The sequence below is a fragment of the Linderina pennispora genome, assembly GCF_002104995.1.
Source record: "Linderina pennispora strain ATCC 12442 chromosome Unknown DL89scaffold_8, whole genome shotgun sequence".
Lineage (NCBI taxonomy): Eukaryota > Fungi > Kickxellomycota > Kickxellomycetes > Kickxellales > Kickxellaceae > Linderina > Linderina pennispora.
Window position 1 is genome coordinate 563,449 of NW_024468256.1, and position 27,616 is coordinate 591,064.

At 52.0% G+C, this 27,616-nt stretch overlaps 13 protein-coding genes across 13 annotated transcripts; 9 read left to right on the forward strand and 4 right to left on the reverse strand.

Annotated features, from left to right (window-relative positions):
• Positions 1-32: 32 nt before the first annotated feature.
• Positions 33-1,887, forward strand: DL89DRAFT_268169 (Nucleotidyltransferase). The gene is made up of 3 exons (XM_040887823.1): positions 33-86; positions 112-860; positions 890-1,887. Exons 1-3 carry the CDS (start codon positions 81-83, stop codon positions 1,812-1,814), a joined length of 1,680 nt encoding a protein of 559 aa, XP_040742899.1. The 5' UTR covers positions 33-80; the 3' UTR covers positions 1,815-1,887.
• Positions 1,888-3,587: 1,700 nt separating this feature from the next.
• DL89DRAFT_268170 (uncharacterized protein) lies at positions 3,588-4,916 on the reverse strand. The gene has a single exon (XM_040887824.1). The coding sequence runs from the start codon at positions 4,884-4,886 to the stop codon at positions 3,654-3,656; it is 1,233 nt and encodes a 410-aa protein (XP_040742900.1). The 5' UTR covers positions 4,887-4,916; the 3' UTR covers positions 3,588-3,653.
• Positions 4,917-5,203: 287 nt separating this feature from the next.
• On the reverse strand, positions 5,204-5,617 carry DL89DRAFT_258236 (uncharacterized protein; the record flags this gene model as incomplete). The annotated part of the gene is made up of 1 exon (XM_040885591.1): positions 5,204-5,617. The coding sequence occupies one exon, from the start codon at positions 5,615-5,617 to the stop codon at positions 5,204-5,206; it is 414 nt and encodes a 137-aa protein (XP_040742901.1).
• A 4,766-nt stretch (positions 5,618-10,383) lies between these two features.
• DL89DRAFT_268175 (uncharacterized protein) lies at positions 10,384-11,119 on the forward strand. Its single transcript, XM_040887825.1, has one exon. The coding sequence runs from the start codon at positions 10,413-10,415 to the stop codon at positions 11,025-11,027; it is 615 nt and encodes a 204-aa protein (XP_040742902.1). The 5' UTR covers positions 10,384-10,412; the 3' UTR covers positions 11,028-11,119.
• Positions 11,120-11,124: 5 nt separating this feature from the next.
• DL89DRAFT_268176 (TFIID-18kDa-domain-containing protein) lies at positions 11,125-12,194 on the forward strand. Its single transcript, XM_040887826.1, has one exon. It carries the CDS (start codon positions 11,173-11,175, stop codon positions 12,145-12,147), a length of 975 nt encoding a protein of 324 aa, XP_040742903.1. The 5' UTR covers positions 11,125-11,172; the 3' UTR covers positions 12,148-12,194.
• A 475-nt stretch (positions 12,195-12,669) lies between these two features.
• Positions 12,670-13,581, forward strand: DL89DRAFT_268177 (uncharacterized protein). Its single transcript, XM_040887827.1, has one exon. The coding sequence runs from the start codon at positions 13,094-13,096 to the stop codon at positions 13,541-13,543; it is 450 nt and encodes a 149-aa protein (XP_040742904.1). The 5' UTR covers positions 12,670-13,093; the 3' UTR covers positions 13,544-13,581.
• Positions 13,582-13,673: 92 nt separating this feature from the next.
• DL89DRAFT_293610 (uncharacterized protein) lies at positions 13,674-15,893 on the forward strand (the record flags this gene model as incomplete). The annotated part of the gene is made up of 1 exon (XM_040890407.1): positions 13,674-15,893. One exon carries the CDS (start codon positions 13,674-13,676, stop codon positions 15,891-15,893), a length of 2,220 nt encoding a protein of 739 aa, XP_040742905.1.
• Positions 15,894-16,118: 225 nt separating this feature from the next.
• DL89DRAFT_201949 (P-loop containing nucleoside triphosphate hydrolase protein) lies at positions 16,119-20,039 on the forward strand (the record flags this gene model as incomplete). The annotated part of the gene is made up of 2 exons (XM_040883989.1): positions 16,119-16,487; positions 16,518-20,039. Coding segments are annotated over 2 exons (3,891 nt in total), but the record flags the coding sequence as incomplete, so codon positions are not given.
• A 1,872-nt stretch (positions 20,040-21,911) lies between these two features.
• DL89DRAFT_268181 (uncharacterized protein) lies at positions 21,912-22,353 on the forward strand. The gene has a single exon (XM_040887828.1). It carries the CDS (start codon positions 21,955-21,957, stop codon positions 22,288-22,290), a length of 336 nt encoding a protein of 111 aa, XP_040742907.1. The 5' UTR covers positions 21,912-21,954; the 3' UTR covers positions 22,291-22,353.
• A 13-nt stretch (positions 22,354-22,366) lies between these two features.
• Positions 22,367-23,297, forward strand: DL89DRAFT_268183 (uncharacterized protein; the record flags this gene model as incomplete). The annotated part of the gene is made up of 2 exons (XM_040887829.1): positions 22,367-22,817; positions 22,902-23,297. A coding segment is annotated over exon 1 (283 nt), but the record flags the coding sequence as incomplete, so codon positions are not given.
• Positions 23,298-23,406: 109 nt separating this feature from the next.
• On the forward strand, positions 23,407-23,833 carry DL89DRAFT_268185 (uncharacterized protein). The gene has a single exon (XM_040887830.1). It carries the CDS (start codon positions 23,427-23,429, stop codon positions 23,694-23,696), a length of 270 nt encoding a protein of 89 aa, XP_040742909.1. The 5' UTR covers positions 23,407-23,426; the 3' UTR covers positions 23,697-23,833.
• Positions 23,834-24,049: 216 nt separating this feature from the next.
• Positions 24,050-24,789, reverse strand: DL89DRAFT_268186 (uncharacterized protein; the record flags this gene model as incomplete). Its single annotated transcript, XM_040887831.1, has 1 exon — positions 24,050-24,789. A coding segment is annotated over one exon (402 nt), but the record flags the coding sequence as incomplete, so codon positions are not given.
• A 711-nt stretch (positions 24,790-25,500) lies between these two features.
• DL89DRAFT_268187 (uncharacterized protein) lies at positions 25,501-27,170 on the reverse strand. Its single transcript, XM_040887832.1, has 2 exons — positions 26,621-27,170; positions 25,501-26,537 (listed from the first exon to the last, which is right to left on the reverse strand). The coding sequence occupies exons 1-2, from the start codon at positions 26,700-26,702 to the stop codon at positions 25,828-25,830; spliced, it is 792 nt and encodes a 263-aa protein (XP_040742911.1). The 5' UTR covers positions 26,703-27,170; the 3' UTR covers positions 25,501-25,827.
• Between the last annotated feature and the right edge of the window lie 446 nt (positions 27,171-27,616).

Below are 27,616 nucleotides of genomic sequence, written 5' to 3' on the forward strand. Positions count from 1 at the left end.
AAATCGATTTCGATCATTAGCTCTTTATTTCTCAACTTGCAGTATACAGCACATTCATTCGCCCATTTTCTATTCTTGTAATGTCGGTCCGCAGCGAAACCGCAACAAAAGCGACCTTCAAAGGAGACCGGTGAAGACTATATCGGACTGGCGGAATCGTCGTCAGAGTCAGAGGTGTCGGACACAGAGCCAGCACCCGTTGTAGCGGGCACAAAGCGCAAGGCGCCGGAGGACGACCTAGAAGACAGTGAGGCATTGCCGGCAGCAACCACCTATGAAAAGTGCTACAACGGACAGCCACTTCCGCCATGGCTGCACGGCAAGCAGCGACTGGGCAAGGGCAGCAAGCCGGCGATCAGCGACATGCTGAACGAGGAGGTGAAGGATTTTGTCGATTTTATCTCGCCAACAGGCGAGGAACGGCAAATGCGGCAGTGGGTGATTGACCGGATCCAGCGCGTGCTGGACGGGCTGAAGATGGTGGGCGTGGAGGCGAAGGCGTTTTGCTTTGGCAGTTTCAGCACCAACCTGTTCCTGCCAACGTCGGACATTGACATGACGGTGATGATATACGATAAGGGCACGACGCGGGTAGCAAGCAGATATGCCACAAAAGACTCGGTGAGGAAGTTTCTGTACACGCTGGCGCACGAGCTCAAGCGCTCCACCTTCGCGTCCAAGTGCGAAGTCATTGCCAAGGCGCGTGTGCCGATTATCAAGACGCATGAGAATGTCACCGGATATGCAGTTGACATCTCGGTGAATGCTGACAGCGGTCTGGGATCGGCCAGGGTGCAAAAGTCGTTCTCTGAGCACGTTTACCCAAAGACCCTGCGCAGCATTGTGCTGGTAATCAAGCAGTTTTTGTCGCAGCGGATCGATGAACGAGGTGTACACCTGGCGGCCTGGGCTCGTATGCGATCACGCTGCTGGTGGTCAGCTTCTTGCAGAATCACCCGCGTGTGCGCTCGGGCGGACTCGATCTGTATGAGAACATGGGTGTGCTTCTGACCGAGTTCTTTGAGCTGTATGGCAAGCGGTTCAACTATGACAACGTGGGCATCAGCGTTAGAGACAGCGGCAACTACTTTGACAAACGCAGTCGCAACATGCTGAATGTGGGCCAGCCGTACCTGCTGGCGATCGAGGATCCGTGCGACGAGACAAACGACGTGACCAAGGGCACGTACGGAATCAGCCGGATCAAGCAGACATTTGCAGGCGCTTATGACCTGCTCAACAACGCCATCTACGCGTACCACCAGACACGCAAGTTCGGCGAGCCCATCAACAGCACACTCAAGGCGACAGCCGTGCCCGAACAGCCGGGCTCGAAGCGGTCGAAAAACAATAAGGGTGGCAAGTCAAACCGGAAGTCGGCCAAACTGTTCAACGACGATCCGTGGGCGCCTGTTTCGTTCCTGTCCAGCATCCTGAAGGTCAACCAGTCGGTGGTCACAGCCCGACAGCGCATCATTGCCACCTTCCACAAGGGCACGATGCAGCGCATTCTCGGCGTGTCGTACAACCCGGTTATTGTGAATCTGGCAGAGGGTGACTCGAATGGAATCGGGTCGGTGTCGGCACCGGCATCAAATCCGCCATCCAACCCACCCAGCGCCCCGCCGACTGCGCCGGTATCTGAACCTGAGAATGATGCCGAGGTTATCAGTGACGACGGCGACGACGGCGACGACGGCTACGATAGTGTGGATAGCCAGGAAGCCGACGATTTGAGGATGCTGCAGCAAGCTTTTGGGAACACCACCAAGGACCCAATTGTGATCCCGAGCGACAGTGACTTTGAAGAATAATAGCCTGACGCTCCAAGTAAATACATTGCGCCATTTGACAGTACGGTTGCGCTTCCCAGAGCTCGGGTGGCTAGTAAAGCGAGAAAGGAGGGGGGCATAGGGGTGGGTGACCCATGCAACTGGTGGCGCCTGCGATTGTCGACTCGCCACCAGCAAATGGCGGCAATTCTGTTTTGACCGGCCCGCCAGGACGCTTTCCCCTCCCGCCACTGTTCCCCAACGGCCACCAGAAGTTGACTCATGTCACCCGAAGGTGGTGTAGCGGAGATGTCTGCGCTTTATTGACTAGAAGCTTTTCGCATAAACAGGAGGCATGCCGGTAGACATGGTGGCAAAATCCCATCGGGCAATCCAGTTGCGCCACTCTGGTAACACACTCGCCCAGATCCAACAATATTCTCCGACACAACCGCAGGCGAAAAAATAACAGTGGCAAGTGGTGGCCGCTCTATGTTGGTGAAAATGCTGGTATTTTTAACAACAGCGCTTGACGAGTCACTAAAAATCAAAAATTGCGCTAGCACGTTACTGCGCTTTTTTATCTACGTTGCTGCGGTGATATGTTGCAATATCGGACAGCGCAGCAGTAACCGGTTTCACCATCATGAACTCGGAAGCTGCACTGGATCGGAAGCTCCCTGTTGCCCTAATTGACACTGCAAGCTACAGAGTGACAAGATCCCACCCATGAATGACTGTCGAGGGGTCTGTTATGAATCCAGGACCGCCAACCAGCCTGCACGGCATAGGAAGGAAAATAATAAATAAAAAAGGTGCCACTCCCTCCACCGGGTTGTGCTCACTTGGCAAGGCCCGGTATAGCGCCACAGCATGATTGAACCAAATGCCACCTCCTTCCGATACCTGGAGAGAATAGGGAACACTAGACAGTAACGTATTATTTTTCTCTTCGCACACACAGCCCTATCATTTTGCTCTCGTACTTTTTGCTGCAACCGCTTCGCATACGCTGCGTTCTATGGCGGAACGAGAACAGAAACGCTGGAGGCGCAAAAGCCCAAGGCTTTTCCCTTGCTCACAAGACTGCTCCACGACACGAGCAATATCTCCGTTCGAATATAAATACTCGCATGCGGCGAGAGGTTTGTGCTTTTTTCCTCAAGCACTTTGCATTTCATTCATTTTTATTTCTCCGTTCAGCCGATTCCACCGCTTGTTTCCAGCCTTGGTTCCGGTTCAATACACCTGCTACGCACTGATACCACCCAACCACCCTCCATCTAATATCATGAGCCCGTTTGTCACCTTTGGCCAGGACCGCGACGTCAACACCTGCGATCCCCGTGGTGGGATCTCTATCGAGGAGGCCAGGGAATACTCCATCTACGTGTAACCAAAAAGCTTTACATTTGCTCGTCGCTCTCTTGCATAAACTACCCATCCAATAAATAGCTGCATCTGCATTTTTCACCCCTCTCTTCCGTGCAATGTTTCTGGTACATGTGAGAAGGATGGAATTAGAAAGGCGGAGGCGGGGTAAAGTGTGCAATGCTCTGTGAGAAAGCGCCCTGGATATGCCATTACGACGCACCCTCCAGCCTGGCCATGGACAGGAGAGTTCTCTTACCAATAACCGCCCCTGCCACATCAATATCAGTGGGTATCATGCACAAGGACATGCACTCTGTCCAGAACAGCCGGCAGATAGACTCTTGTAGCCATGTTCAGTCATAACACGCACTTCCGGCCCTACTGTTGTGATCAGGTGCCAAGAGCACATAAATAGCAGGGGATACCTGCTTAACGGTGCACCATACATTGGGGTATTTTTATTCTGCACGCCACGCAAAGAGAGCGTGTCGCATGCATGGTCAACAATTAGGCTTGCTTTTGCTCAGTGGGAATGTTTTTGGCAGCCTCCTTGGCCCACTCCGGCAGCTCGGTTGCGTACGACCATCCGGGCCCACTGTACCGCCATGCATGCAGCCAGATGCACAGCTGATCCGGACGCGGATCCGGGTACGCCGGGATCGAGCACTTGTCGCACACACGGTCGCCCTCGCCCCGCTCTATTTCCTCCTGCAGGTCCTTCCACTTCTCCATCCGGCGCACCAGCGGAATCCACGCTTCGCCATTAGCCGCCGACAGTCCGCTTGGCGCCGGAGCATCATCGCATTGCGTATCCGAAGGCAGCTCGCCCTGCTTGCCCATCTGATCTCCCCACACTGCGGCGTTGCAGTAGAGCGGGTCGTTGGCAATGGGGTAGCCCAGGTACTGCAGGTGCACGCGGATCTGGTGCGTCCGCCCCGTCTTGGGCTTGCAGTACACGATGCTGTGCGAGCCGTCAGTGTGAAGTCGCTCGAACTCTGTTAGCGAGGGCTTGCCTTCAGACTTGTCCACGCAGTTCAGACTCAGCTTGTGCGCGATTACGCGGATCGGCTGGTCGCAGACAATCTTGCCTTCAGGGAACTCGCCCTTGACCTTGCAGATATACTCTTTCTGGATCCGGTGCTCCACCATCTGGCGCTCGACTATGCGTGCCATGTCGGCATTCAGCCCGATCAGCATCAAGCCAGATGTCAGCCGATCGAGTCGGTTGACAGGAAACAGCTTCGCATATCCATGCTTGAGTTCCAGGATCTTGATCACAGAGTTGTAGTTGTACCGACCGCTCGGGTGCACTGGAATGCTTCCTGGCTTGTCCACCACCAGCATTCCCTCCTCGGTCTCGCGCACAATTTGCAGCGGCTGCGGCGTGACTGGCGGCTCGTGTCGGTGGATCTTGTGAGTGACAAGATCGCTGTTGCGGATAACTGTGTCGGGCGTGACGCGCTTTTCGTTGATCTCAATCAGACCGTCCATGATCGCCTTCTCGTAGTAAGTTGAGTCGCGGTCGCGGAATTCTTTGACAAACACCTCCAAGATTGTGCGCCCAACCCACCGCCCCTTGGCGTACGTCGAGTACTTGTGGAAGTACGGGTGAATCCGCTGCAGGCCACCCTCCTCGTAGTACAGCTCAGAGGCCCTGGGGGCTGGCGATTCCTCCTTCGCCACCTTGTTGCCACGACGGCCCTTGTCGTTCTTGTCGTCTAAAGGGTGCTTCCTTCCCATTTTTAAACCTCGAAAATAGATAGAGGGCAGATGTGCTGAAAAGACAATCTGCCAACTATCGGCAAAAAATTGGTCAGGCGAATCCCCATTTTTCCGGGCAATTGCCAACTATGGAGACATTGTGTTTTCCCGTCTCTACGCCACACCCATGCGCTCTCCTCACCGCGCCTCCTTTGCCGTGTGCATGGTCAAGACTTTGGAGACAAAAACATTTATTCAAGCAATCAAGTACCGGGTATTTCTTGAGAGCAGTCAGCCACACTGAGAGCCGGCTGAGCCATGCATATTTCTGGCACTAGCATGTATCTTGGCTGATGCTACTCAGTGTCTCCAAGCAGACTAGCGACTGATGCCCAATCGGCCAGAACATACGCTACAACCAGATTGTTTAGGGCCTCTGAGACCTCGCTATTCTCTGAAGCTGCCTGGAGAACAAGAGCACGAGTGTTTACCATCATGCGGATCCCCAGCGCGGCTGCTGCCATAGTGACTCCCACCTCCTTACTGCCCATGCTGCCAGCGTTCCTCTCCAGTCTCTGGATAACTTCATTTGGGTCTGGTGGGCTCAAATGTGTTTCGGTGGTAGCTCCTGCACCTAAAACTGGGGTGCTAACTGCATCGGCAATGAAATGGGGTTTATTGGCCGGCCAGTGAGATAGAACTTGGGATGCCCTTCGAGTCCAAGATCCCCAACTTCCATTACTGGTATCGACAGTGCTTTTATGTGCCATGTTGTTAGATATTACGTAGGCTGTTAAAACAAGTCAAAGATGAGGAGGGCAATCGTCAGAGGTTAGAATCACCTGCCCTTGTCATTTTCACAGACCATATCTTTTGATATGAGCTAGGGTTCTAGCACAGAGCCTAACTCACCTCAAAGCTAGCCAAATTGGCTACTACCAATGAGCGTGCCATTTTGATCTCAGGACGCACAGACCGAGGAATGACTGTCAAACACATCACACCATCAGTAATCCTTCGCTCAGTATTTTGAGAACTAGAGCAGCTGCTTCTGTCCAGGTAACCAGGGTCCAAATGTGCCATAGCGCAGATATTGTCCGAGTAACTCCCCTGGATCTGACATCCTCAAAGCTGGCTGCCCGTGTAAGATAAGCGAATGTTCCAGTTATTCCTGTGCTCCATTTATGATGTATATGTATTCTGATTGAGGCAAAACTAGTATCAGCTAAGAAGCTAAAGAGGACTCTACCACTGTGGATACACAGCCAATTATGTAGACTGGACACAGTAGTGGCATGACTGTATGGATCTGATTGTAAGCCTCAACACTAATATGTAACAGGCTCCACCTCTGATCCAGACGGCAGCCGACATTTTCCTCATGCATTAATTTTCATGGCTCCGAGTTTAACATGTTTGTGCACGGTGACCCGTTTGAAACAGCGATGCCAGGAATTTATTGTGCAGAGTTCAAGGAGAACTGCGAGCGACGGAATCGGATTAACGCATTTGGAGCGACAAGGCGGCTTCCAACTATCTGATCACTGGGTCTAAGGGAACCCATGGACTCGAACCCCCATGCTACAATAGCCTCAATCACTATTCAGAATGGCAGATACTATCTAGTAGCGGATAGCCACCCCTTCGCCTTACTACCCCTTCCCCCTTCTTTCATAGAGCACATTTTCATACACTTCTATAAATCATGAAAGGATTATTGCAAGACAAATGTATCTAAATAGTTGCAGAAGACTGTTCTCCATGTATATCGCACGCGAGATACCACAAGCAGATTTGTACCTTCAGGTAGTATTGCTCTATTAGTTGCCCAGCGAGCATATATGTCGGATGATAAAACTACAACTAGCATTGGCCAACAACACAAACATGAACTCCTGGATGTTTCTTGATGCATTTTTTTTTTTGGCTAACATGCTTATATACCAACGCAAAAAGGGTCCAGTCAACTACATTGAAATATCCAATTTGCTGAAGTGCTGCAGCTAGGGAGGAGGCTACTGCAGTCTGAAGAACTAGACATTCCAAGTACACCCTCTGCCTGTGGTTGGGTAGGGCTGTCGACAACATAGTACACGTTGTCAATCCATGGGTCTATGATTTCCGTCTCAATGGCAGTACCAAGCGCCCTTGCTTGGCCACAGGCAAGGCCAGTACTGGTATCAAGATCAAAATTCTATCCTGAATGGCGCCAATGCTGTCCCTCCAAACTCTTTCACCCAATTATATCTGTTGATGCTTAGGCTCACTGGAGCCGAACTAATTGAGCCCGCGAGCCTGAATATGAGACTTGCAAGCACAGGCAAGGATAGCTTTATTTTATAAAAGTAGTGAAAAAGGTACGCAGCCCTGGAGTTGCGGTCAGAATAGTCTGTATTTATAAAAACCCAACTCAGGAATGCTCTTCAGTATATCCATATTATCAAGCCCTCATTGGCAATATTTGTGGTTGGTATACTGGGAAAGTATTAAATTGTTTAAACCATGAGGGTGATGTAACTTTGCTCACTAAGAATCCATGACAGTGTTTGCGTTATATACACCACAAAGAACTGGCAATTGCTAAATGAGCAGCATCGTGTGGGAAGTTGCATGTGGCGTGGTACTGTTGTGTTTTGCGTATAAATTTTGAAATATGCAAAGAGTAAACTTTAAACTGAAGAAGAAGAGAAAGATATGTTACGCGGCCGTGCCAGTGCACCTCCATATCTAGCTGCTGCTTTCCTTGCTTCTGTTGCTGCCCTCTTTGCTGCGTTGATCTTGGTAACCTCCTCACGTGTTTTCGAAATAAACACCTGCTTGATTATTTGCTTGTCCAAACGCACATGGCCTGGGATCCATGATGTCTGCAGAGGCAAGCATTGGGGGGGAGACTTGCCAAGCTGCTCATTCTCAATAAGCTGGCATAGGTGAATATATGCACGCAGATGCTGAAGTGGATTTACCTTGGCATCATAGTATCGGCTGTCTTTGGCGAATCTGTGCTTGGCATCATAGGCACTAAGGACTGGTGCCAGCTTGTTGTAGATTGCAAGCATCGGTGGGGTGAGCACACTGAGATCAGGGTGCCTAGAGGCAACTGCCTGGCGGAGCTTCTGTGCAGGCATGTAAATATACACTTGACATGCATTATTGAACTCAGCCTTGGACACATTGCCCATTGTACTGTGTAGTGTGTTTTTGCGGCTGCGAATATCAATCAATTTGGCCAGAATCCGCTGTAGGCAAGTGCCATAGTGCAACACAATGTTGTTCTTGTATGCTGTCATCAGCTCGGTATCCATGTATGTTGCCACTTGAGTCATTTCGCGCTCGCCATGTAGCTCGATATCGCCATTATGTAATAGATAATCATAAATATGGTATCTAACTACATCACCGAAATCTGCGCTTAACAGTTCTGACCTGTCCTTCCAGTTGATGAAATCCTCGGCAGATATGGCCGTCTTTTCCTTCAGATTGTGGTATATAAATAAATAAATGGAACGAAAGAATCCCTTTTTCACAAGTATTGAAGGGTCAAAGGCATCATCATCAGCTAGTTGATGGAGTAATATCCATGGTGCAAGCATGTATGTATGCTCTTTGATGATATTGACGCTGTGTACAAATTGCTCTAGGCGGGGCAACATAGAATCACGGAAGCCAATACCACCAAGTGATGTCTTTATGACAGCAGTGCTGCGGGTAATATTCATTTGAGAAATTCAATAGGCAAGTAAGAAGAGAAATGATGCTGTTCAGTTTTGCTTTATTATGTATGCATAGCATTAAGAACTTTTTATTAATAATGATCTGGCTTGCATTATTCTTGGGGCCCTTAGCACTGATACAGTCTCTTGAATAAGTCTATACAGACTGGGTCCATTGTAGCCCAAATACTACTGCTTACGCATGTTCATAAGACAAATTAATTTATAAAATAAACCCGTAAATATTGTCATCCTGAACGAACGTCTCGTGACGTTCTGGAAACATTAGTCGAACAGCAGTGACTGCTGCCCTCCCTCCTCTCCCTCTCTTCCGAAAAATTTTCCGGTAAGGAGCTCATCCATAGAGGTACTAGCTCCCTTTTTTATACGTGTCGGATGATACTCAGAAGCTCACCCTCCACGTTTCATTTATGATTTCATCTAAAATTTCATTTTAAATTTCTATCTTAATTTCGGTCTTTAATACAGAAAGGTTCCCAGCAGTCACTGCTGTGATGACTAATGCATGAATGCTAGAAGAGCTATATGGTCCTATTCAATAGGTGCTCATAGATAAATATCCTAAGAGTGTTGCGCAGCTGGTGATGACCACCATGATGACGCCATGGAGGTTATCAGGCCAACTGACAATGAGAGCAGCTCTTGCGCTGAACCAGTGGAGATATATAGTGGAGACCTGTGACCACTACAATAACAGCTTGTCACCCTAGTTTTACCGATGAGGTCAGATGCCGCACAAGATCAAAAGGAGTTTACGGAACAAGCCACTCAAACTCGTGTTGAAGCTTAAGAGTTTTATCTTTTTAACCAATTTAAAAGGTTCTAGCGGACAGTCGGACACCTTTTGGACTATAAAATCTTATTTATAGGTAAAGATTCTGGTCTCCCCAAGGTGGGTGTGAGCTCAGTTGCGATTGATACTGACGACAATATGGCGATTGTTCCAGCGAGTGTCAACACTGCAAAAATATATGACAGCTGCTATGAGCTGGTCAGTAGCACGCAGCGCTGTAGCGAGGGATTTGGATAATGTGCCAGTGACTATTGAGCACCGGGTTAAGGGGAGGAACTGGAAACTGATAATACCAGATGGAATCAGGTTCATATGGGATGTTAGGCAGCTAAAGAGGCACTGTGAACTACGTAGCAGCAAGATGATATTGACAAGTTTTGACGGCAGTTACATTTGGAGGCAAGGGCTTGGATATTTGAAGATCACTACCCTATTGGCAACTACTCCAAGCTTCTGATTACTGCGTCTTTGGGACTAATCGCCTAAACAAACCTGGAGAAGACTACGGATGAGTTGAGAAGAAGAGGGGATATGCGTATTCAAGGAATGGCGTTAGGGTCTTGGTAATTGAATGTTTGCCTATATACATCTGAAAAATTCATCACTGCAGCTGCTATAGTTTTAGCGAGATATGGTGATATTAGCGGGTCTTGTCCTGCACGACCCTAGGCAATAGAGCTGATAGTTTTGAGCCAAGAAGAATACTTACAGCAAACATAGATGACAGTGCTCCCGGTGTCTTTGAAGCTAAATGTTTCCGTCAAGCCTGCTAATTTGTGAACTAAGCAAGCTGAGAATTGTTCGATATTCGAAATAGGATTTTGGCTGCATGGATCGGAGATTAACTGGCACGAATCCGATCATTGAGCGGCATGAACACATCGCTTTGAATCAGCCAAGACCGCCTGATATCTTGGCACATGAAAATCTCCGGGTAGGTGAGAAATAAAATTGGCATATAGTGCTAGCTAGCCTGGCCATCTTCAAGTATCAATCTGCCTAGTTGTTTCTCTTCACTCCTGGATATTTTTTTTGTAAACTATGCAACTTGCTGACACCTACACTTTCTTCCTCGGAGCAAACAAAAAGGATTGGGTTGCCTATGCAGGCACATTCAAAACATATGCTGATGCTGTGAAATCTGGCCGCAAACCACTCAATTACTACGCTGGTCTTTCAAAAGTAATTGTCAGCTCCACAGACATCGATGTTGACGATGATCAGGCTGCTATTGCAAAGACAGCAGCCTCCAACGATATAGCCGTGGTAGCCACTATTGACTGGTCGACAGTTCGCAAGGCCGAGGTGACAGGACTGACCGGGCCACCGCAGACAGTCGAACACAGAAAGAAGGGGAAGAGCTGGAAGATGACGGTGCCAAGTGGAAAAAAGTACAAGTGGGAGATTGAGGAGCCAAAGAGACGCTGGAGGTTATGCAATGGCGATGAGGTGATTGCGAGCTTCGACAGCTATTACTTTTGGAAGAAGGAGCCCGGGTACTTGAAGCTCCATGGTGTCCACGACACCGACACAAAGCTCTTGATCCTTGCATCATGGGGGTTGGTAGCCAAGTCCCATTTTGAAAAGAGCACAATTGATAACCTCAACTCGGGCGCAATAACAGCTGGCACATATGGATTGGTGGCTCTGACATAGGGTGGAAGCGCTCACATGATTATACCATACCTATGCTTCACGTTTCAAGCAGTATAGAATTTCTTTCTCCATTTTTTAAATATTGGGTGGTGTTTATTCTGCTTCAACATATTTCCACCAGCACACCTGCCTTTTAAAAGAATCAATGGAGAAAGCATCCCAGAAAGAGCGTGAGCGCGACAAGCTCTCGAAATACCGGTACACAACAGAAATCCAGCAGATGATGTTTGTGTTTGGCGAAGTGCAGGACCCTCTACCTGAAACCACCATGCTCATTGAAGACATTGTGCGCTCGCAAGTGATCGAAATCATTGTTATGGCGGCGGCACAAGCACAGCGGCGTGGCTCGCGCTTTATGGCGGCGGAGGACCTGATATTCCTGATCCGCCACGACCGCACCAAAGTGCTACGACTGCGTGAGTACCTGAGTTGGAAAGATGTGCGCAAAAAGGTGAAGGAGAGGGAAGACGCAGGGGAAGAGCTGATGGATGACACGAGCCCAGATAAGCCGGACCGGGCGGCCAAGGTCAAGGTCAAACTGTCGTGGGAGCTGGCAAACGCGTTTTCCGAGAACATGGTCGATGATGATGAGGACGAGAATGACGACGAGATGGCAGATGCACGGAGCGACTCGCTGAAGCGGCTGCGGGACGCCGATGAGGTCACAAAGCAGATGACAAGGGACGAATATGTGCATTATTCGGAGTGCAGGCAAGCATCGTTCACGTTCCGCAAGGGCAAGCGGTTCCGCGACTGGGCCAATATGTCGGCGTATCTGGACACAAAGCTCAACGACGACATCATCGACATTCTGGGGTTCCTGACGTTTGAGATGGTGTCGACAATGACGGAGACAGCACTGAAGATCAAGTATAGCCTGGACAAGGCCAAGAGCGACGCGCAGGGAGTGATTAACAACGCGCGGCGGTCAGACAGCGGGGCTAAGCGGCAGCGGACTGGAGAGGGCGAAAAGGTGACGCTGTTTGCAGGTCCACCAACAGCCAGAGCGCCGCTGGAGGCACAGCACGTGCAGGAGGCGTTTCGACGCATGCAGCGGTCGTCGCAGCCGATACGCAACTTCAAGGGCGGGCTCACCAGGACCCGGGTGTCGCTGATTTGAGTGGTTTTGATGTCTGAGCCGTACCGTTGAATAAATGCGCCATACACCATGTATATGTTGCGAGTGGCCGTGCGGTGAGTTGCCACATTCTGAGTGGCTTTAATATGGATGTTTATATGGTTCTTTCACTGCGTATCCACCCTATATGCTATCAGCACTAGAGGCAGTTCAGTACCAAAACCAGGCACCGCCAGACACATTGCATACCGCTAGCTCGTCAGCGTCAACAGATATGGGCTTATCCCACATCTATGTTATCCAGAGACTTGATGGTATGGAGGTATGCGGCAAGCAGGCCAATATCAATATCGACACGGGCGGGAACAGCATCTCTTGGGGTGAGTCGTTTGTTATCTACCGCCATGTACAGACATATTGTCACCTGCCTTCAATACCTGGTATGCCAGCGGCTACCGCACTCTAGGTGCTCTTAACCCATATCAACACAAGCCCAAGGCCGTTGAATGAATCAAACTCCCTGGTCGCCCAGTCCTCAGCTGACATCATTATTCCAGATCTCCCCATTGATACTTCGGCTACCAGAACTGCAGTATGCACTTGTCCGCAATAGCCGTGAAGAGTTAGACCTAGACTGACGGTTTAACCTTTTGGCAACAGCAACACTGGCGACAACCGTGTGCCAATATGTAGACAACGACAGTTGGCTAGCTGAGCGACAGAGTGGCGCACTCGAAAGCCTTCCGAGGGTTTGCGTTTCCAACCACCTCACCGGCTGAAGCTGGAGCCAGCCGTATAATTGCAAACATGTCCAGCAGGACTGCCAACCCGTAGTACAACCTGAATAGACTGAAAAACCGGCAGTTCCCACTGAGGCCCGCTTTGAATACCTAAGACATGTCTGACTCCTCAATGGGTTTGTCGCATGATCCTTCCTACTACTCAAATGGGCCGGTTATGCACCTGTTCTACTCGGTAAACCTACCGCATGGTCTCTTCTACACCTACGGCTTTGAAGCTGCGTGCGAGCTATGCTTGCAACACTGATGTGGTTCTTGCCGACTATGCGCTTGCTAGGGGTATGAGGGCGCTCCCATACTCAACCAACATGACTACTAGCCCAGCTACGTATATGGTGCTAAGAAAAGAAAAGTGTGAAGACGTGCATGCTGTAAGGCTGGTGCGGGCAACAGTACTTTCCGAGGTGATGTGGAACTTCATTGAGGCCATGGGACTCTCGGTCGATTTGTTTGAGCATGGCCTGTCAAGGGGCAACTTGCTGTTCCTGCAGCTTCTGGTAGACAGCCTCAAGCTGCAAAAAAAAACCAACCCGGTGTTTACCGATAGCCAAGATGCGCTACTTGGGGCCAAGCGGCCTCGGACCAAGGGTAAAAACGCAGACCTCATCGTGCGAGGCTTTGGAAAACGCGGTCTGTGAAGCAACCTGGAAATCCAGCCGCCACACGTGGATTCTCAGAAAATGCTCACCTTGAGCCCAACTGTCCTTTTTTTTCTCGAGTCCTTCATTTTCAAAACTTTTTAGCGCTATTTTTTCAGCTAGTTTGCAAATGCACGCGCCGCAGACCGAGAAACTAAAGCGCCGGCTGGCGTCAATTCACGATTCGGCGCAGCGGCAATCGGCACACACACCACAGGCAATGCGGCAGCCGACAATTGCCGCTAAGCCCGAGCCCTTCATAAACGAGCAGTTTGTCGGGTTCCTGGCCGGTGGGCCCTTCAACCGGTTCGCGTTGGCATTGAAGTCGCAGCTGGAGAACGAGATTGACTGGGCATGCGCGCGACTGGTTCCGGCGACACACCAGTGCCCCGACACGTGGACATTGCACCAGCACGCGCCGTTCCTGGTCGAGGCCATGCTGAGCATTCTTGAGCGGTCGCGCAGCGAGCTCGCGTCTCCCAGCAAGCCAAGCGACGACGTAAAGGCGGTGCTGCTAGCGGACGTGGGCAGCGAGAGTCTTGGGCAGCGGGCGTCCGAGCGGGCGGACCTGCTGGCGACAGCATTGTTCAACATAGCGCAGATTGGCGAAAATGCCGGGGTGATGGCGCAGGACCCGCGGCTCATCATTGAGGCGACGAACTGGCTCAAGACCGACGGGCACGCAGCCATCAAGGCAAATATGCTGGACCTGCTCGACATGCTGCTGCCATTGGCGCCGCAGCCGCCGTTCGACACGTGCATCAAAACGTGGCCGGTGTTTGGGTCGCGCGAGGCCATCACGCTGGACCCGCTGGTGCTGGTCGAGACGTGTCTGTGGGAGCAGCTTGTGCGTGTGCTGTGCGAGTCGCAGGAGCGCACGCTGGTGCTGGGCGCCATCAGAGTGCTGGTGCAGGCCATAGCCTGGCACCCGCAGCTGGCGCGCGAGGTACTGGAGCTGAGCGTGCCAGACAGCCTCTCAGGCCATACCGTGGAGTCTGTTGGCGAGCTGGTCAACCGGCGGCTCAGCGAGCTGATTCTGTCGCCAGACGCCGAGCTGGTGAGTGCGGCGCTGGAGCTGTTGCTGAACACGGTGCGGCTCGAGGCCATGGCGAACGCGCTGGATGACGAGCTGGATGCGTATGCAGAGCGGACCGGCAAGGGTAAGAAGAGGAGAAAGGTGCGCGGCATCGACATCTCTGAACCGCAGTCGGGCACAGACTCGGGCACACAGACGCCGATTTTCGGGCTCCGGCCGTTGTCGCGGTCGATCAGTGTGATGCAGAGCGAGGAAAGCGAGCCGAGCATGCTACCAGACGGCCTGGCTGCGCTAGTCGCGCTAGTGAGCCAGCAGTGGCTGTCAGCGGCATGCCCACCGGTTTTGGACGATAGCAAGGCCGAGCCGACGAAACATAGCAGTAACACGCAGCCCCAGACTGCTCCGGAGCCAGCGAATAAGCCACCAACGGAACCCGAGCTGCGCGAGGCCTGCACATGGGTGCTGCTGAACTACGAGCTATGTCTGGTGCCGCCGGGTCAGCAGCCGAGCGTGGTGCGTATGAGCGAGCTGTACCGCCGGTACATGATTGCCAAGCAAGGCCAGACAGTGCCGCGTATTGGACGGGCGCTGAATCCGCCCGAGATTGTGCGGGTCGTCGCAGCTGTGTTCCCCAAGGCGCCATTGCAAAATGCGGGTCAGCGCGGACAGGACAATTGGATTGCAATGCACCTGAAGGCAAAGTCACAGAACATCGTGCCCATTCCTGCCGTGGTTGTCGATGCCGTCGAGCAGCCAAAGCCCGAGCCGGAGAAAAAGCCGCCCAATACATGCCTGTGGTTCGAGTGCGACCAGGCGTTTGACAGCGAGCAGGCGGCGCTCGAGCACCTGCACTCGCATATGCCAGGCGCCGACGCGTGCCGGTGGAGCGGCTGCAACCGGCTCCCCGCAACTGGCGGCGTAGCGGCCTGGTTGCCCACCCATATCCTGACGCACGGCCCGTTCTTCAAAGACCAGAATGACAAGCCTGCCAAGAGCCTGCCAGACGTCCGCACGCTGGCAGCCAAGCTGCGCGACGAGAAATCGCATATGCTGGCCAGCATCGTGCCGCTGTTCAGAACCGACAACCAGCAGCAGGTGCTCGGCTTGGTGTTGCAGGGCGTGGCAGTGCTGGAGCAGCTGCAAAAGTGGGCCGACAGGCGGTCTGGGCGTCGTGGCGAAATCGACCGCAAGCGCGTGTGGAGGAACGGCGACTTGGTCGTCGAGCGCATCGCTGATCTGGCCGGCCTGAGCGTCCACATTTCTCCCTACGTGTCCAAGTTGCTGGCCTTGATCAAGCGATCAAATGTCGATTAGCCCGCTCCCGTAACCGAGCTCCTCCGGCCGATCGCATATATTCTATGTGTAGGGTGGCCTTGCTCTGCTGGTAGCGCCTAGTTCTTTCTTTTTCTTTGGTCGATCTTTTGTTCTGTTTGCACATATACCCTACTATTCAAACTCGTACGATATTTTCCTGAGATGCCGAGGACAATGGCCATGGCTAAGAGGCGCGTTCCTGCAGCACCGGCTGTAAAAGAGACAAGGCCCGCCACCGCCGAACGCGCAGAGGACAGGTCGGAGATCGAAAAGCTCGCTGCCAAGCACTGGCTCGGATCAAAACCAAAATACACAAAGAAATGCGTCGACACCATCGCCAAGCACCTGGCTGGCAGCCATTTCGCCAAGCGCGCTCTGCAAGAGCTCGAGCGTACGCAGTACCTGGAGCGCTTCCTCTGGCCGCACTTTTCCGACGCCTCGACCGACATCCACGTTCTGTCGGTGCTTCTGATGGTGAACGAGAAGCATCAGGAGAAGCTGCTGGCGACTCTGTGGCCTGTGGTCGAGGAGAGCTTCCAGATGCTGTTTGCCAGGGTGATAAAGATTGCGCTCAAAGCCGTCGATTCCAGGGACGTCAAAATCGGCGTGTTTGGGCAGTCCGAGGTGCGCTCGGTGGTGACACAGTTTCTGGTTGCGTGTTTTGGGAGCCTCGAGACTGAATGTGTGCGCACGGCGTGCCTGCCGTTTGTCGGGATCTCGATCTGGCACAACGTCAGCGCCAAGGCCAGCATTGAGACCGAGTTTGAGCGCGTGCCGACCCTGAAAAGGCTGTGGAAGCACACGATGAAGAAGTTCAAGCCTGGGAAAACACAGCCAGACGAGCTGGCTGTGCTTACTGGGCAGCGCGATTTCCTGGCCCAGTGGATCAAGGCGTTCCTTGCAGCGCTGTACGAGGACCAGACAGTTGGGTTCTGTATCAAGTCTATCGAGCTGCTGGCCGACTTGCTGTCCCAGCTGGCAACTCGCCGGTATGTCAAGCTGCTGATCGTCGATTACCAGGTTTTGGAGCTATGTGCGAGATCGAGTATGTACAAGAATGACAGGTTTAGGTCGCTGGTCGAGATGCTGGAGAAGATGGTGTACTTCCAGGTCGACGACATCACCGGCCAGGCGCTGTCTGAGTATGATGCCAAGGATCGCCAGTACCAGAGCCTGGTGAGATTGCAGTTGCTTGTGTTCAAGCGGTTCCCCAAGCAGCTTGAAGACCTAGTTGTGTCCGGCACCCGCGCACTTGGTGACACCGAAGCTCTGGCCGGATATCTCCAGGTACTGGGCGATGATGACCTGCGCGAACTGGCAGAGATGCTGGGCGTGCGCACTGTACCAGTGATTGCGGCAGATGTCGACTTTATTGACGGTGAGACGTACACAAACACGTTTATCATATGCGCTATCGCCAACCGCTTCAAGACTCGCGAGACTGTGGCCGACCAGGTGCGTGGCATCTCGCCGTACCCAACCGAGTCATCGCTGTTTTCTGAGCTGATCACCGAAGCCGACAACTACGGCAGGTCAGCCGACCCCATCTCTTTGCAGTATCCTGTGCTGCCCATCCCCAAGCTCAACCTGCAGTTCCTGACTCTGCACGACTATCTGTCGCGAAGCTTCGAGCTGTTCCAGCTCGAGAGTGCATACGAGATCCGCGAGGACGTCAAGGACGCAATCAAGCGCCTGATGCCCAAGGTCGAGGATGACGTGTATTTTGCCGGCTGGGCACGAATGGCCATGCCGCTCAGCAGCTTCTCTATCGTCGATGTGCAGCGGCCGATGATCGGTCAGAGCGCCCCGTCCAAGGTGCGTGCCGACTTGTCCATCGACCTGAAGCCATACACAGAGACTGTCCGTCTGGAGTGGGACACCGAGGTGCGTCCGCACGATGTCCTGGTTCTGGTCACTGTAGCCGGTCTTGCTAGCGGCAAGCACGTGATAAAGTACGTGCGTGGGTGTGAGGTCGAGTCGTCTGTGGATACGGGCAGTGCCGAGTCTCTGCGCACGCTCCGGGTTCTGCTGGACGCGAACCAGTACCATAGCGATTTGAAGCTAGACGACGATGTTTATGACTCGTTTAATGTGGTTTTGCGTCGGCGCCCGCAAGAGAACAACTTCAAGGCTGTTCTGGAGACTATCCGCGAGCTGATGGTGGCTGACGAAGCGCTACCAGAGTGGCTGGCACCGGCATTCCTTGGATATGGCGATCCGGCCGCGGCTGTGAAGGTTGGGGCTACCAACACGGTTGCTTTTGGCGATACGTTTGTCGATGAGGCGCATCTGCACGAGTGCTTCGACGGATATGAGGTCCACGGAGAGTTCGGCAAGCCGTGTACTGTCACATTCGCCGGGCCAGACAGCAAGGCTCTCACAGTTTCTGGTGCACCGAAGCGTGCCACAGGCCCATTCCAAATGCTGCAGAAGAGGCAAAACTCTGTGCGATTCACTGCTGCGCAGGTTTCTGCCATCCAGTCTGCCAGCCACCCCGGTCTGACTATGATTGTCGGCCCGCCAGGCACGGGAAAAACCGACGTTGCAGTTCAGATTATTTCCAATCTCTATCATGCCCACCCTGAGCAAAAGATCCTGCTGGTGACCCACTCGAACCAGGCGCTGAACCAGTTGTTTGAGAAAATCATTGACCTGGATATCGAACCACGCCATCTGCTGCGCCTGGGGCACGGTGAGGAGGAGCTGGAGTCTGAGGAGCGGTACTCGAAAGCTGGCCGCGTCGAGTCGTATTTGGAGAGGCGCCAGTATTTGCTTGCGGAGGTGCAGAGGCTGGCAAGGGCCATGGGCATTGTGGGCGATTTCGGGTATACATGTGAGACAGCGCGGATGTTCTTCATCACCCACGTCAAGGTCAAGTGGGCTGCCTATCAGCGCAAGCTCAGCACCGAGGGGCTATCAAAGGACAATGTCACGGCGGCGTTCCCCTTCAGTGCGTTCTTTGAAGGGTCAGATGCCAGCGCTTTGTTCCCTGAGCAGGCAAGCCCTGAGGAACTGGCCGAGATCACCGGTGGTTGCTACACGTACATCGAGGACATGTTTGACGAGCTGCAGGATATCCAGCCGTTCGAGCTTCTGCGGTCGTCCCACGACCGATCCAACTACCTCTTGACCAACCAGGCGCGCATCGTCGCCATGACCTGCACTCACGCGGCCCTCAAGCGCTCCGACATGCTGCAGCTCGGATTCCACTACGACACAGTAGTCATGGAAGAAGCCGCGCAAGTGCTTGACATTGAGACATTTGTTCCCTTGGCGATGCAGAAGACGAGTGCGCGGCTTAAACGCGTGGTGCTGATTGGCGACCACAACCAGCTACCGCCTGTTGTCAAGAGCCAGGGGCTGAAGGTGTTTGGCAATCTCGAGCAGAGCCTGTTTGCACGCATGGTGAGGCTGGGTGTGCCGTATGTGGAGCTGAACCGCCAGGCACGTGCACGGCCAGAGATCGCCGACCTGTATCGGTTCCGCTACGATGATTTGGGCGATTTGTCTTCAGTGACTACTGGGGCATTTGCTATGCCTAACCCTGGATTAGCAAGCACCTTCCAGTTCATCAACACCGAGGACCTCGATGGGCAAGGGGAGAGCGAGCCGACCAAGCATTTCTACCAGAACCTTGCTGAAGCCGAATACGCTGTGGCCATATACCAGTACATGCGGCTGCTCGGGTACCCGGCCGACACGATCGCGATTCTGACAACGTACAATGGACAATGCGCGCTCCTCAACGATGTGCTGAAGAGGCGGTGCGAATGGCTGCCGTACTTTGGCCGGCCCAAGGCCGTGGCTACCGTGGACCAGTTCCAGGGCCAGCAAGCAGACTATGTCATTTGCTCGCTGGTGCGGACCAAGACGGTCGGCCACATCCGCGATCTGCGCCGGTTTACTGTAGCTGTGTCGCGTGCACGCCTGGGCCTATATGTTCTTGGTCGCCGCGATGTATTTGAGTCGTGCTTCGAGCTGCAGCAGTCGATGCAGAAGCTGCTGGAGAATGGAGATAAGCTGGTAGTTTGCAAGGACGAACTGTATGGAAGCGAGCTTCGAAAGAAGCGCAAGGCCTCTGTGGTTGAGGGCATGGTGGAGATGGGCAAGATTGTCTATGACATGAGCCAAAAGCATGTCGAAGAGAATGACGTAGCGGAGGTCGACGTTGAAATGGCTGTTGATGAGACTGTGGCCCCGAATCAATTGACGGCTGACGATCAGATAGATGACCAAATGGACGAACAAATGGACGAACAAATGGAAGACCAGAAGGACGAAATGGACCAAAAGTGATAAACGGTTTGGAACAATTGTACTTTGTCTTTATCAAAAGTTTCAGTAATGCATGCACGTTTCTGTTGCTGACTACGTTTATGTAACTGAAGCCGATGACACATCCAGATAATGGTTTTATTGGTATTCTGCACAAGGCAGAAGCCGTTTCTCGATCAATACACTTAAACCCAGTTAAATATGGTCATCTACTAGCGGCAGCACGACATAATCACTTGTCAGCGCATAGCGGAGCCCTCCAGTAAAGAACCCACTCCATGTTCTCTGCTGTATGGATAAGATTTGAACCCCCTATTCACACATCACCACGGCTGCATGATATACGCATGACCTGGCCCAACCTCAAACTTGATATCTGACGAAATCAACGAGCTCATAGCAAGTGCTGTCTTATTGGAGAAGAGAGGAAAGCGTGGAGCTCCGTGCCTCCCGCAGTTGGACTATCTCACACATGCTGCAATTTATGTATAGCATCATGGCTGGCCAGCTAGCCAAGCACGCTAAATGCGGGCACTAGTTTTACTCGGGGGAAGCAGCCACAGCACTCTCCGGAATAGCGACAGACACGGGCCCTCTTCGTCCAAGCAATAAACTCTCCTGCCGTCGCTCTTGGATGTATCCATGACGAGCAAGTGCTGAACAAACGTTCTTTTAATTTAAGCACGAAGCCAATCCTGAAGGCGCGGTGTGCACCTAGTGCCGATTGTTCGAGATGTGCTTTGTGCCCATCACTTCCGCTTTTTTTTGCTTTTTTGCACACCATCCCAGGACCACATGGGCTCTGCCTCTTGAACAGAGACAGTTTTTTCAAGACAAAAAAGAGGGCGTCTAATGTCTGCCACCAGGGAGGAACCTCGCAGTGTGGCGAGGTAGAGTGCCACGGGTGGACATTTGCAAAATAGAAAATCAGAAAAATAACAGCCCGCCACCCATCGTCGGTGAGGCGTATAAAAGAACAACGCCTGGACCCTTGGCCGCACCTACCCCTCCTTCGCTCCTTCAGCATCCAGCTTTCTCCACAGCGTACTCTGTACACATCCGCTCTCCTCCATAATGTCTTCTTCAAGCACTAGCTCTCTATTTACTCTCCAGAATATCCTCGACCATGATATCGTCACCTCTCACCCCCGAGACGGCATTTCGACTGAAGAAGCACGCATGTTCGGGTTCTGAAACAATCCGGGGTTGGAAGAGGACAGACTCCCCCTTTCTTTGCTCTGGAAACATAGTTTGTAAGCGGCCACGGCCGCCATTGTATTCAGTCACTGTAGTTGTACTCTCATATGTAATGTTCTGAGCACGTACAATTGGTTCAGTAGAATAAACGTTTTTGACCTTTCTGTATGCGGAAACCTGTAAAATGCCATACATGAAGACTTCAAGAATACGACTGTGCTGCAAACCAGCCAGTGGTGCGGACTGGGCAGCTAGATGTCTTGTTTTGGGCTCAGAGAAATGCGCACAGAAAAGCTATGCAAAGCTGCGCATCTCGCTGCCCTTCCGCAGCGATGGGCAGTGGGAAATCAGAAGTCCTAGCTCGGCATTTGCAGCTCCTAACCACATCCCCGCGTCCAAAGTTGGACAAATACGGCACATATTTTTAGCTTGTCCCGAACTCTCCCTAAACCGGGGACGCCTTGTCGCGCATACATTGACGTGTTCCGGATGTGCTTTCATGAGATGCATCTTCGGCACTTCTAAATATCACCATTTTTGCTGCCCCCTCCCCCGAATCCGCGAACACCATTTGGTGCGTTGCTCTCCCATGGATGCATCTCTTTGTGGACATTCGACCATGAACCTTGAGTCAGCAAAAACCTGGATATATAAAAGCCACCATTACCGAGAGTTTCCTCTTCAACTTCATATTCCTTACACCTCTCCGACTTTACACAACTATCCTCAGCACTTTTATTGCTCCAGATACACCCTCGATTTTTGTTCCAGCCATGTACAACTACTCCCACCTTCCGCTGGTCTCTCGCCGCGACATAAACATGACACAGCCGTGCAGCGGGTTGACTATCAGCCAAGCACGGTGGTTTACAGTAAAAGTCTAGGTAGCATGTCTACCTCTGGCAGCATGCTTGAGACTCCTTAATGTAAATAGTAGACAAACTTTGCCACCATTTGGTAGAATAAACAACAGCCTTGTCCATATCCTCAAACATATTGTATTTTTTCAGATTCTTCTACTTGAAAGACAGATATTGAAGCCAACAGCAGCACAGTTCCGCCTGTGGTTTGGATCTTCTTTTGCACACAACACACTTGCAATCACAAAGGATACCTGGAAGTGTCAGAAGGACCTTGCGCAACCGAATACGCCATGCTTCCCGCACGGAAGCCAGACCTGGAAGTTTGTGCATTATTTATTGCGCGTTGTCCATCATTTGCATGTGGTATGGCAGGAGGGAGGGCCGATCGGCAAAAACGGCAGAGCTCGGTATTTGTAGGACAATGGAAGGACGAGCGCAAGAGAACAATCACCACATACATACTTGGCACTACGCGAGAAGCTTTAATTCCCAATCATGATCTGCCTCCTGTGATCACGCCAAGAACCAGAGCTATTGGCGTTGTTGTTTTGCGAGACACAGCTACAGATGTAGGCGCAGGATGTAGCAGCTGAAAATATCAACAGCGGAAGTGTATGAGCAAACCGTAATTCTCTGCACCAAGATGAATAGTATCATGGAGGTATGTCTATACCTGGCTCATGTATATTGGCACGAGCTATCCAGCTCGTACTTTGCTGATACTCGCCAAAAATACTAATCGCAGACAACTTTTTGAATTATATTCAATATTACCAAAATGCGGTCCAAAGCCAAGCCGCTATCACGCAGACTGCCCAGTTGGAAAGGGTACTTTTGCAATCCCCTCACGGCGTGGACCTAGTATTGGAGGGGAATACCGCCCCAATCTCACTCTGTACACGTATCAGCAGCGGATGAGAAGGATGTGCCGTACATTGATGAATCCTAAAAACAGAAAACCCCGCTACACCCTGCCTGCTGTAACTTGTTCTCACAGTCGAGGTTTCACAAAATAGGGTAGATGCATATATAGGCACTCCTTCATGAGGAATGCTGATAATGAGACGCGAGAAGCAGAGATGCACTGCCCAATAGGATTACAGTTCTCGTCAAACAAATCCGCACATACCCATGGTTGACAAGACACAATTGTAATTCATGCCATTGGAGGCTTTTTAGATCTATCAAGGCTACAATAATGAAGGCAACATGCAAGCAAGATATAGCGGCCGGAGTACACAATGGCATGTCAGTTTCCAGGAGGTCACAAGATGGTGCGGACATTCAGCAATGTCGTTCCTTGGCTGCATACTGGACTCGGCACAATTTGGAAGGTGAGGCATACATGTATGGACGTTATCGATGGGGCTGCATTACTGTGAAAGCTAGGCTACTGCTGGACCAAGTGCACAAGAGTCTATGCCTGAAAAGGGAACAGTTGATGGCCAAAGTCTGTCATCCTCTGTAGCCCTCTTCGCTGGATCGACGCCGAAGAGATCTGTTGCTTTTGGAATCAAATGCGAAGGGGGCTGTCCGAGAAAAAAGTATTCATCCGATTGAGGATGGCTTAAAATAACTAGCTTTCCCTCATTTTTGCATGTCAGACTGGGCCGAATGCAAGAAGTGTCTGAAAGGATGATGGGGAGGAGCCATGTGTCAAATGGACTCGGTGCTACGCATGCAGTATTGTCTGCTGATACATGGCTGATGGGGAGAGATATCCCAATGTGGATAAAAATTGTGCACTACACCCCAGAAGGTGCATGTGTGGTCGAAATGTGGGAGGCGCGGGGACAACAAAGCGAATACTCGACCTCCCACTCCAATAAGCTTTGATTTTCCGCTGCAATAACATACATGGATTCGCAGCAACTGCGCACAGGCAGAATTAGCTTGTTGTGGCCTATATAGTCATCAGCCAACAGCGAATACGTTAAACGACAGCCGAAAAATTGCAAGGCAAAAAATCTGACAGAAAGTGGGCACCAGCAACGAGCACCTAGTAGCCAGTCGTGGATTCCCAAGTCTTCTTGCAGGGATAGCGAACATTTTAATTGCGAATGGACCGGGTCCTCCGCAAGATTTTTCTATTCTGTCAGTGCCAGAAGCAGACAGACTCCAGAGCACAAGTCGACTACCTGTCGATATCCTGCGCCGGCTGGACAGGAAAAAGACAGGTATGAGTAGGGGGCATTCGCGCAGTGATTCGCATTCATAGAGAGGCGGGCGATCGCGGGATTCTTTTTTGTTTACAGCTTCGACTTGCTGATTGCTCGTCTTTGCTCTGCCTAGTCGAGAGAGCCGCATAATGGTTATGACTGGGGGAAACCAAAAATAAATTCAGGTTGGATCGACATTCTCCTGCCAGTTTGCAAGACAGGCTAATTGCCAGCGGCACGCGCACAGTCCAAACATGCAGACACAGGTGATAGCTATACATACAGCATGGCATCGAATTCGCAAGTCTGGATGGCCTGGCAGCGAATCCCAAGCTGGCCATTTCCAGCCCAGGTGAGCTAAAGAAGCGCGACCCAGGAATTACGATAAGAGCAGGCATGTGCAGTCAGACAGAAAAAGAACTGTCCGTTACTACAGCCCAGACAAAGGATTGCCAACAAAAGCCTATTAACTGAAACGCACTGCCTCTTGAAGATGTGGGAGTGGCTATTGTACTTTGACAGTCATGCTCTCCCTGAGACATCGAGTCAGGGCCATGATCCAGTGACCGCACTCCCTCCTCGTCTGTTCGCCGCTCGAAAATCAAAGGGCTGATGGCAGGGAGGGGGAGGGCAGGGAGGGGGGTTGCTACAGGACAGCAACAACGAGCAAGAATGGCAGCCAGGCGAAATATTTTCTCTCTCCGCTCCTTCCTCAGATATAAATGCTCATTCGCGGCCAGGGAGAAAAGCAGTTCTGCCCAACACTTTTTTAGTCAATTCTATATCATCGAGCAGGCGGCTATTCCTCTTCTACTCTTCAAACAGCCTTCCCATTGCCTCCCACAGCCCTATTTCTGGTTCCAGTGGTCTATTGATTTCTTTTTCCAAATTCCGTTTCCGATATCCGTATTGCCTACCAGCCATGTGCACCACCAACAGTAACGCGCAGCTTGTGCTCCACAACACTGCAAGCCATATCCCGGCCGGGGCCGAGCCGGCCAGAGTTGGATGGGTCTGTGATAATTGCTGCAATATCTACTACAATTTCGAAGAAGTTGCCAACCACCAGAACGTGTGCACTGCGCGCTAAGCACTCCTTTTGTTTGATTCGCAGGCTACCACGAGTTGTGCATTTAGCCCCTTTATGTCGGGCTGTGCGCCACAGCTTTGTTCCTATTCTTCCTCTTGCCCAACCTTCTCTGATGCCATTGTCCAACCGACTGCTCACGCAGAGAGACTGAGACCAGCTGCAGTATGCGCTCGGTCTTTCGTTGGCCCTCTATATTTTTGTAAAGTCTTGCCATCACCAATAAACACCTAAAGACCCTCTTTCGTGCACCTAATGCTTTTTTTGCAATGCCCTGCGAGACAAATACTGTGCAAGCGATTAGCGCTTATTGATCAAGCGGCGCCGAGTCAGCCTAGGCCGAGAAAGCCTGCTCATTTGTCCTTCTTGGTCTCCTTCTTGACCGAGTCCTCAAACTCCTTCCTGGCCTTAGCCTTGCGGTCGGTTTCCTCCTTCAGCACGCGCGGGATCAGCGAGCTCTCGACGTAGACACGGCCGACGACATAGACAGCGCATGCAGTCAGAATGCAGAACATGAGGGCAACAATGGGCTGGATAATGAAGTCCTCCTCATGGCGCTTGTTCGACATCAGCAGAGTCATGGCAGAACCCTCGTACCACCGCAGGTTGATCTGCATGGTAGTCACACCGCTGACAGTCTCAGGCAGCGGGTGGTCGACGACTGGGTACATAGCGGCAGCAACCAGGGTGCCCTTCTCGCCGTGCAGGACGGCATTGAAGTTGCCTGAGATCCGCTTGAGCTTGGATCCGCCGCGCACACGCACACCGTCGATATGCAGAGGAACCTCCAGGTACTGTGTGAACGTGAGCTTGTTGCGCGGGATACGGCACTTGAGCGCCCGGTTGAACGACAGCGCGCGCAGCATCTGCTCGTGGAACTTGTCTTCGGCCTTGACTGAGCACTGGGTTGGGCCGTCTCGGCCATAGTAGAACGACAGAGCACGCCGGGACTCCACACACGTCGGACTCAACCACCGGAAGCCGCCGTCGGGGTTCATCAGCTCGCGGCCCTGCTCGCCAATCTCGGCACACTCGACTTTGACCAGGTCGTCATGCTTGAAGTCTACAAATATGAGGCAGCTCCAAGATGAGTCATTACGTTGCAATTCGCTTTCTCCGTTTTGCTTTTAGCAATTCAAAACTTACCGTCGGCCGACGCTGCCTTCTTAGCGCCCAGAACTGCAGTCGACAGAGCGAGCACCGAGGTTAACAAGCCTGAAAGCTTCATCGTTATTAAAGAGCTATGAGGTGTAGGAATTAAAAATGAGTGGAGATAACGAGAAATGGATGAGTGGAAGAGAGAAGGACGGGCGGCCGCTACCACGCATATAAGTGAGCAGCCCGTCTGGCCCTGGTTAATTTTTCTCATGTGCACACGCAATCGATGAAAGCGCTCGATAAAAGCCTCTTGCTATCCCGTTATTCTTGTGACGACCAGTCCTGGAGAGAGGGACATGGATTTGCCGGTCCATTTCCGTTCCCACGAAACAAAGAAAGTCGATCATGTGTTGGCACCGGTTCGACGTTTCCGCTTTCGCCGTGTAATTCTATCCAACAGGTAGATTTCCAGCCAGGAAGCAGCTGGGGCTACCAGCTAAACCCAACGCGCGGCTAGGTTAGAGGCAGACACTCACTCGTGACACTGTATACATAGCTGGCTCTGGATGTAGCAAGTCTAGCTCGGAGGAGTTTTTGAAGGCGGCTACAGCCGAAAACTAGAAAGGGAGGTTAGCGCGGGCTATTTCCAAATGTGAGAGGAAGGATCAATCGGTATGGGTACTCTGCGTGTTAAGCCCGAAGGTAGCACTGTCCAGTTAACCGATGGAGGCACCAGCACTGCTCTCATTACGCTTCATGCCGCACAACATGCAAAACAGCTACACACCCTGATGTCTGTGCTGTAGCTTCCCCTGCAGCAACTGCTGCACACTGGCTATCTGCATGGGAAGTTGCAAGGGAATGGACTGGCGAAGGCTGAAGAGGCGTCACATTTGCCAACTGTCCCCGTCCCGGTCAGTGGACACGCCGCCAACGCAGGTCCCCACTTATTGGCAGCCGGCATTGTATGGCCCTGCGTACCCTCCACTGTCTGCCCCCGGCCCGTGACGCCATGTGCTGCTCCGACCCTTCTATTCAGTGAGT

Coding starts and splice junctions, on each gene's coding strand:
- DL89DRAFT_268169 (XM_040887823.1), top strand. Junction 861..889: donor ATTGTGCTGGTAATCAAGCA/GTTTTTGTCGCA, acceptor TCGATGAACGAG/GTGTACACCTGGCGGCCTGG.
- DL89DRAFT_268170 (XM_040887824.1), bottom strand. CDS start 4,886: ATGGGAAGGAAGCACCCTTTAGACGACAAGAACGACAAGGGCCGTCGT.
- DL89DRAFT_268175 (XM_040887825.1), top strand. CDS start 10,413: ATGCAACTTGCTGACACCTACACTTTCTTCCTCGGAGCAAACAAAAAG.
- DL89DRAFT_268176 (XM_040887826.1), top strand. CDS start 11,173: ATGGAGAAAGCATCCCAGAAAGAGCGTGAGCGCGACAAGCTCTCGAAA.
- DL89DRAFT_268177 (XM_040887827.1), top strand. CDS start 13,094: ATGGTCTCTTCTACACCTACGGCTTTGAAGCTGCGTGCGAGCTATGCT.
- DL89DRAFT_268181 (XM_040887828.1), top strand. CDS start 21,955: ATGGATGCATCTCTTTGTGGACATTCGACCATGAACCTTGAGTCAGCA.
- DL89DRAFT_268185 (XM_040887830.1), top strand. CDS start 23,427: ATGAAGGCAACATGCAAGCAAGATATAGCGGCCGGAGTACACAATGGC.
- DL89DRAFT_268187 (XM_040887832.1), bottom strand. CDS start 26,702: ATGAAGCTTTCAGGCTTGTTAACCTCGGTGCTCGCTCTGTCGACTGCA. Junction 26,538..26,620: donor GAAGGCAGCGTCGGCCGACG/GTAAGTTTTGAA, acceptor TCATATTTGTAG/ACTTCAAGCATGACGACCTG.